The following is an 8,629-nucleotide window of genomic DNA, read 5'->3' on the forward strand; positions in this document are numbered from 1 at the left end:
GTTTTGAACAAAAGTAACTGCTGGGTATTTTGGTTGCATACATGGCTCATTTATTATTTTCAGGTCTCAGATTTTTAAAAGTAACAACCACTAACACCAGCCCCTCTCCAAGTTCAGCCTTTCCACTTCTATTCTGTCTCTGTTTGTCTGCAGGTATTGACACAGACATGTACAGTAGATGAGTTTTGAAACAATTTTTACACTGAAGCCTAAACAAAAACTCTGTCTCTATATACACCTTTTCTCTTTAATGGTGCTGCACCCTCAGATCATGATAAACTTCCTCAGAAATTCCTTTGAATTCCTAAGAAGTGAGTATCCATTTGGCCGTTAACTTCATGGTCAATGTCAATTACTGGAACACTGGGGGTTTTAGCTGAGAGCCCGTACTGTTCAGTTTCCCGCTCCTTAGATAAAGAAACTGATAGACACAAGGTAATGGACAGTCAGCAGTCAAACTTTTAAGAAGAAAAGGGTGTCATGTTCATAGCTTTGTCTGGAGAAGGGTCCAGCTCTGGAGTTCAAATGAGCATATTTTGACTTGCTATCCTAGAAAATTGACGAGGCTTCAGCAGTAAAAGGTTAATCCTGCACGTTTTATAGCTGACCATGGTCAGGCCATTTGTTTGTGAATTCCCTGTCACATAAGAAACGTCTGAGATGCTTCATATGAACAATGACTGTCATCCAGACAAGAGCCTGTAATACCCCTCCTGTTGTTTTAATTCATATAAGATGCATTTTGTTTTCCCGATTTGCTTCTTGTTAGGTTTATGTTAATGTTGTTATTCTCAGCTTGCGAGCTACTTGGAAATGGTGACAGGTCTGACTTAAAAGAGAGTATGCATATTGCTGCAAGACAAATTACTGCTATCAAATTCAACACATAAGGATATTGTTTTGTAGATATCTGAAACAGCTCACATGGGCTGAATTTCACACTTTCGCAAAGTTTCACTGACAGTAAGTGAGGAAACCTAGACACAATCTAGCATTTGAGCCATGCAGCGTGAGTCACTGAAATTTACAAAGCAACTCAAAATGTCAAAACATTTGTCACAGGCAACCGGGATCTGAGGAATGGATTTAGGAATTTGGGGTCTTGAATGTGGAAATGCTGTCAAAGGTTTATCTGTGACAGAGAATTGGAGTCAAAGACCATGATCTGACATTCAGACTGTTCTTTAATGTCTGACATCAGAACGCAACATGGTACCTCTTGTGCCTTTTTGTAATTGACCATTTTAACATATTTTTTCCTTCTGGGGGGCTCAAACCTTTCCTTTTCACATAGAAATGGATTTCATTTTTTCTGTTTATTCCTCAGATGAACTGACAGTCTTCTGTAAAAAGATGTTCATAATTTTACTAAGCCACTGGGAATAAATGTGCTTTTTATGTCCTTTTATACACTGCCTGTCAGCTGATACCAAATTGAAAATGTAGGTAAGGTAAGGTAAGATTGTTCTCATTTCTGCTGAAACTCTCATCTCAGGACAGGGATGCCTTTGGTTTGACGAAAGGTAGGTATGTCAAGTATGACTCAACTAAAGCGTCTCTGATGGCTGCGTTTGAGAAAATGGTGGAAGGTAAGAACATGATGAGATCTGGGAGAAAAACTGGTGTGCTCCCTTTAGATCTGCATGAATATGGCTTGCTGCCTTTTAGTTGTTCACCTGTTGTGAGTTTGGGTTCTGTAGTCAGTAGTAGTGACTCACTGTAGAGCCCTATTTATTGCCTGTTTGACTTAATCCTCTTAGCAATTTCACTCTTTCTTCAGTGGAAAAGGGGATTATGTTTTCTCAGCATTGTGGACTCAGAAATAGCGTATATTAATTTTGCAGCTGCAAAACCATTTTCATGAAAATATAATGAGGTTAATCACACATACATCCACAGAGCCTTCTTCACCCTTGCTGTCTCAGAATAAGCATATCCCTCCAAAGTCTGACTCTGACAGCCTTGTATGCCATTAGCACACCCTCCTGAAGACATACATAAACTACCCATTGAAAGGTACAGGTTATTTCGTAGTGATGGACACTAATCTTAACTAACCCACTTGATTCTCTTAATTTAAAACATTTCATTAGTATATTTAGCAAGAGACAAGAATTTCTCTGATCGATTTGTTTACGCTGCTAAATAACAGTATAATTAAGGATAATCAACAAGCTTTTAAATAACTGAAAATAGCAGCAACATGTAGTACTTTGTAAATCGAATTGTCTAATATCCAAGGTTTTCTAAACGGGTTGAACTGAAATAACCTGACCGAATTCACACCAATCTCTAAGGATCACTTTAGGATACCCCTTCTGAAATGTTTACTTTTATTCCCTTGTAGTTTCTCAAGAGAAGTTGTTAGGGTTTAGAAAGATTTCCTGTCTGCGTCCGACTAAAGCAATCACGCTTATCGTAAAGGTGTTTTTTTAAACGGTGACAGGTAATTGCGTGACGCGCCGATTTGGCAGGGCTGCAGATAAGAGAAGTGCGTTCGCCTGTGGGGCTGGGGCGCCCTCCCCTTTGCGCACCCCGCGCACGACGCAATATAAAACCCACAGCATGACAGAAACTTATGAGAGCTCAGGGCAGCTTTAACTGCGGACCACCGACGAACGGGCCGATATAACTTCAGTCTTCGCTACTGAAAGTGAGTAATATACCTTTTAAGACAAATATCCAATAAGTCGTTGGCGCTTGCGTCTTTTCAATACTATTAAAACACTAAAATTATCCATAGCGGAACGTTGTGATATAATTACAAATGTTTTGTCTTATCCCACGGAAGTGCTCATATGTTTTTAACATTAAAATGAAAAGTGAAAAACAAGGAGAAATTACATAAAATGTTTTGGGGTTAGTAATTTGGCTTAATCTGCATGCTGGTATCCTAGAATCCTACAGCTAGGGTGTCAAACAGCTGGAAAAATAGTATTCCTTGAGCATTACTCGATTCAGTTCATGTTGATTTTTGAAGGAATCTCAGCTGTTCATTCATCCCTATATGGCTTACCTCTGGTCATTTGTGCACTTCATGAAAGTGAAAAGATCCTTGATCATTACACAGCAAGGGAGTTGTTTCAAATACAGCCCTCAAAGGTCTTACCCAAAAAGACCTTTTTTATGAATAACATTTTTGTTCATTCATAAAAGTTATTACAAGTTATTAATATGTTTGAGGCAAACCCACAAATCTGACAATGCAGTATCAAAAAAAAAAAATGTGAGCAATAATTGCAACAACAGTCAACAATAAAGACATCACAGGAGTAGTACAGAATCAAATGCAAAGGGAATCTAAGCATTTTCCTCCCTTTCTTCCTGGTATCAGTGCTGATTGCGTGCCTTGGTGCTGGCAAGTGGCTGTATCTGTTATACAGTTGTTCTGCAGCTCTTTGCTACAGAGTGGTATCATCACCTCAATATTAGTCAGGTCTATAAAATGTGTGTGGAGTCATTTGATTCTGAGAAAATGATTCCCTTATATGACTGTACTTTTCACCTTTTATTTGTTTTAAAGAATTAACAGTTTTAAATACCCGTAGTTTAGCAAATAGAATATTTTCATAGTTCTCATAAATTTAAAGCATATTTGTCTTTGTGCTGTATACCTTTGTCTGACTTCTGCCACCACCCTCTGGGATGTGTTTTCCGTTTTTATCACAAGGCATTTCATGTGTAACCTGTATGTGTTTGACGCTACTATGGATGTAAAGATCTATTCTCTATTTACATGCGACAGTTTGGTGAATACGTTTTCCATGTTGTGATGCATTTTGCACAGATTTCTCAAAAGAATTTTCAGCTGTAGCTATGAAATGCAGAATGGAGTTGACAGTGTGAGCACAGCCTGTCCTCTGGGCAGCCAGATCTCCCTGTGTGCACAAGTCTCAGTATGCAGGCTGTGCTGTCTGAGCTGGTGATTTGTCAAAGTCTTACTGAACCTTTGGTGTTCGGGGATTTGGTGTTTCTGGACCATGAGTCACGTTTCCCATATAGAAATGCAATATATTACAATATATTGATAAATGTCTTGTTCAGACAAATAACATATAGTATAATGAAATATACCAAAGTATAATGAAATATATAACAATGAAATATACCAAACCGGTAATAATTTACATATTTTACATATATTTCTTGAGCGAAAAATATATTCTGTTGTATTCTCAATGTATATATTTTCTCGTATGGGTTAACAAATTCTTCCAATGTTTGAGCCAAGGGATGATACAGTCACATCCCAATATGACTATTAATTACAATGCTCTATGCCATGATTTTCCTTTGACTTGTAATATTGTTTGAATCAAAAAGGACCGATATGTTGTTACATACCAGCAGAATGACTACACTTGATTGTCGCCATCACAAATTTGTTATTGTGATCTGCATCTTGCTGGAAGGTGTGCTGTAGGTACTCTCAGCCCTTAACAACTCATGTAAAATTATCTTAACCACACACAATTCCAGTCCTAACCAGTTAATGTAAAATTTTGATCTGTAATCATTTGCTAAGGGTAAAAATTACCTTCACCTGGAAAAATGCAGTCTCTGTCAGCTACTTCAGAACTCATATTAATTGATGTCACCTTTCAGTGACAGTGGTGCCAGATATCATCTTTACAGCATTACTCTGGAAATTTCTGCTCGTGCTCTGCCATGTTCCCATTATAAAAGCCAAAGCCATAAGGAAGGTAGCTTTTTAAGTACTCTCCCTTCTTTGCTCTTTTCCCTCTTGCTGTCGGTTCTCCTTAGCTTGTGGAAGATGCGTCCGACCTTGGGAACATGGCTGGCCATTGCAGCCTTCTGTACGCTGATATGCATCTGCACAATGGCAGACGCATACCCATCCAAACCAGACAACCCTGGAGATGATGCTCCCGCTGAGGACCTTGCCAAATATTACTCTGCCCTAAGACACTATATCAACCTCATCACACGACAGAGGTGAGTCGTGGAGACCGACACCTTACTGGAAACTATTGAAAATATATAGGGGTGTTGTCAAGGGGTTATTTTTAACTTTAACTATTTATTTAATTTATGGTAGTTAATGGAAGACAGGAACATTTAAAATGAATAATGGAAAAAGGGGGTCTCACAGTTTAGATTGTAGACATCCAAAAATGGGGGATTTTAAGAAACCAATCTAGCATCTGGCAATACTGATGAGAGCGTCTTAGTGATGATGCTCATCATAAAATCACATTAAATTCCATCATGTTTCCAACTCTGTATAAAAAGAGAATTATAATTTATAAAGTAATGTAGTGGGACTTTGCAGTGGTGAAAAAAGACTGTTCATAAACTTTTTCATAAATATCATGATCGACTTCCACTCCATTCAAATAATATCCATGCTTCAATGTGAAGCTGTGCCTCGTTTTAGAACACAGTTTTTGACACGTTTTCAACACCATAGAGCTGTGTTATTTAACTGTGCTATGAAACAGGAAATGATTCTTTTTGTCACTATCTGCTACCCTAATGTTCACACAGGTATGGGAAGAGATCAGGGCCCGACACTCTGATCTCAGACCTGCTGCTGAGCACCGAGAGCATCCCACGGTCAAGGTATGAGTTGATCAGGGTATGGGGGAAGGTGTGTTGGTGGCAGGGAGGGTAGTTATAATAACTCAGTGCAAGAGGCTACACACACTGTGTAATAATGTGCCGATAAATGTTTGGTTTCGAGAACACTTTGAGGTGTTCTAAAATAAGACACGCTAAACCTCAAAGAGAGCCGTTTGAAAGTTATTTGGCATGAACCATGACACCATAAAAACAGAAAGCAATCAATCAGAGAACGACTGCAATGACTGCATTATAATGCAGAGATCATGATGAAGTACTGTGGTGCTTCAAGATGATAAAACTTTGACTGTAATTGTGCCTCTCAGTCTACTCAGCAAGAGCTCATTTGGATTTTAGGGAGAACATTGGTGCTACAATAATCTGTCTGTTTTTCTTTGCTCTTTAGATATGAGCAGCCACCTGTGTGGTGATGTCAGTAAATTTGTCTGCATTGCACCTCCCCAACATGAATGTTTCAGCATCACTCCAACGCTATCGGATCTCCAGCTCACCAGCTGCATGCAATCACCACTCCGACATCCACAAGGAAACTACTTCCCACACCTACACTAATACTGTATATACATTATTTGTGCATTGGTCCTGTAAAGACAACATAAAAGTTTGATTTGTAAAGTGAACCTGTGCCATTAAAATTCATTATTTTAAAATGAATGGCTCTTTTGTTGTCTGTTGTACCCTGTCATTGTTTTGTGTAGCATATGAAATCTATATCTGACCAGAAGCATCTGAGGTTAGGCTGTACCCAAGATGTACAAAGTACACAAAGTGGAATGAGGTGCTGCCCTACTATGTTGTGAGATGAAGGGAGCAAGGCCACATAATAAGCTTAGGGCTAGCTCTGTGTCATGGTTAGAAACCAGTGTAATGAGTAAGATGTGACTAAAACACATTGGTGTGTCTTTAATCAGTGAAAGTGTAGCTCACTAATTATTTAATGCCACAAATCACTCAGTGGTTAGATGATCTATTACAAATCAAGTAAAAGGATTCAAATTAACATATAACTTTACATAAATTAAGTATATTAACAAGTATATTTTTGAATTCACATTCATGAATACTTTATTAGGTTTCTTATGTTTTTGTGAGGTGCCTATTCCTCTATGCTCGTCAACTGAGGAGCTTCTCAGACCTGTCCTCATTAATGCCTGTCCTTCTTAGACAAGGTTAATGATAATTGAGCTGAAAAACACAATCTCATTAAAGTAGGAGCTGCCTGGATTCTCTAGGACTCATCTCTTCTGTTCTTCAGTCTCGAGGAGATGAGAAACAATGGCATTAATCTCCTGTACACAGTTGGCTGAATCACACAGTCAAACACTGAGGTTACTGCTGTGGTGAGGTAATGTTTGATAATTGGGAAATGTTGTGGATGGTAGATGTGTTAACTTACCTCTGTTCTCATCTATCAGATAATCATTCTCTACGTTCACATGCCTGTAATGTAATTTAGCTAAAAAAAAATTGCTGCGGCATGAGACAATGTTTCCCTGCTTAGACCTTCTGAAAATGAGACCCTTCCCCCAAGACCCAACAAGGATTTAAAGTGGTCTTGGCACTGGAAAGTGTTTCATAACACAGGGAACTGGACTCTTAACTTTGTTTTTATGTTATTATTATTATTATTATTATTATTATTATTTACATTTTAATATGTGTACTGTACCTTAATTTCTCAGTCTTTAAACACCATTATAGTTGTTTCTGGTAATTAAAATCAAACTATAGAAATCTTACATAGCCTTCTTTACACACTGTGCCTTTTTAAGGAATAAATATATACAGTGAAGTACAGGGCAGTTTTAAGGCTTATGATGCTTATCAATGGCTCAATGCTGACCTCCTGTGGTCAGGCACACCTCTGTTTCCTGTTAACTCCAGCTGTTCCCCCCAAAAAAGCAGGGTTTATAATAGACACTGTGGTTACATTTTATGATATTATTAAAGGCCAATTGCTGTAAAACATGACATGTTATCACACTATATAGATATATTATTATAGTCTGCATAATGACTCTATTATTACTTATAACAGATCCCACTATCATATTTATAAAGCCTGAACATATGATGACATGCAAAAAATGTTTTAATCCTTAAATGTCCTTGGAAGCACTGTCATGTCATGACCAGTGACTGGTACAGATGTGGCCATATCAACTATATTACAATTTAGTATATGTCTCTGACAGGTCCTGAGACAGGACAACTGCATATATACACACTGGACACAAAGTCAGCATGCTCTTTTGTTCTAAAACCTTTCATTTATTTCATAAATAATGGAACGTGGGGTTGTACATCTTAAAATACAACGTTAAAGGGACAGAATGCTCCTCTACTTATTTGTCTTTGTACATGTGTGTCCCAGGAAGGGGACATGCACACAAGCTTTCCTGCAGGCATCAGTGATGTGGTGAAATCACCCAGGCACCCCAGGCATAACAATGGCTTACTGTGCTTCCTATTTTCCCTTTTTATATAGGAAATTAGTGTGCGTAGCACTACAGTGAATCTTAGTAAGTGTGAAGTCAAACCACACGCTTATTGATTTGATCACTTTTTGTTTTTCATGACAAAAAATAGCAACATACCCTGACACATACAAACCCCAACCTGAATATATTTGGAATATTAAATGGAACAAATATGTACATAAAATCATTTCCAGTCCAGCAATGGCCTTCCATCCACTAATCTGCAATGCTGTTTTGTAGTTTTACTTTTATTCTTTATATGCTGTATAAGCCAAGACAGTCATGACGGATGTTCCCCATTGATTCCCTATGGGAGATTTTGTATTTCTGAAGGGCCACAAATCAGAATGAATTTTTAAAAAACAATTCTGTTTATATACAGTAAAGTATTATAAGCTCACAACACTGCATGGCTGTATGAAAAAGTCTATTGCACATGGATATGTATTGGACAATATCCCATGTAAAACAAATGACTTTCAGCAATGGCCGTTACAACGACTGCATGTACCCTGCAATTGTACCATAAGGGGGGAGGCTACAAC

At 38.0% G+C, this 8,629-nt stretch overlaps 1 protein-coding gene across 1 annotated transcript; it reads left to right on the forward strand.

Moving 5' to 3' along the window:
* Window positions 1–2,590: 2,590 nt before the first annotated feature.
* Window positions 2,591–6,139, forward strand: LOC118784547 (pro-neuropeptide Y-like). The gene is made up of 4 exons (XM_036538832.1): window positions 2,591–2,653; window positions 4,765–4,956; window positions 5,509–5,583; window positions 5,990–6,139. The coding sequence occupies exons 2-4, from the start codon at window positions 4,775–4,777 to the stop codon at window positions 6,012–6,014; spliced, it is 282 nt and encodes a 93-aa protein (XP_036394725.1). The 5' UTR covers window positions 2,591–2,653; window positions 4,765–4,774; the 3' UTR covers window positions 6,015–6,139.
* Window positions 6,140–8,629: the final 2,490 nt, after the last annotated feature.

This window comes from Megalops cyprinoides, chromosome 10, assembly GCF_013368585.1.
Source record: "Megalops cyprinoides isolate fMegCyp1 chromosome 10, fMegCyp1.pri, whole genome shotgun sequence".
NCBI classification, from domain to species: Eukaryota; Metazoa; Chordata; class Actinopteri; order Elopiformes; family Megalopidae; genus Megalops; species Megalops cyprinoides.

Excerpts from the sequence above, each read along its gene's own strand:
- LOC118784547 (XM_036538832.1), top strand. The coding sequence starts at position 4,775 with ATGCGTCCGACCTTGGGAACATGGCTGGCCATTGCAGCCTTCTGTACG. Across the intron at positions 4,957-5,508 it reads AACCTCATCACACGACAGAG|GTATGGGAAGAGATCAGGGC; the intron begins GTGAGTCGTGGA and ends ATGTTCACACAG. Across the intron at positions 5,584-5,989 it reads GAGAGCATCCCACGGTCAAG|ATATGAGCAGCCACCTGTGT; the intron begins GTATGAGTTGAT and ends TTTGCTCTTTAG.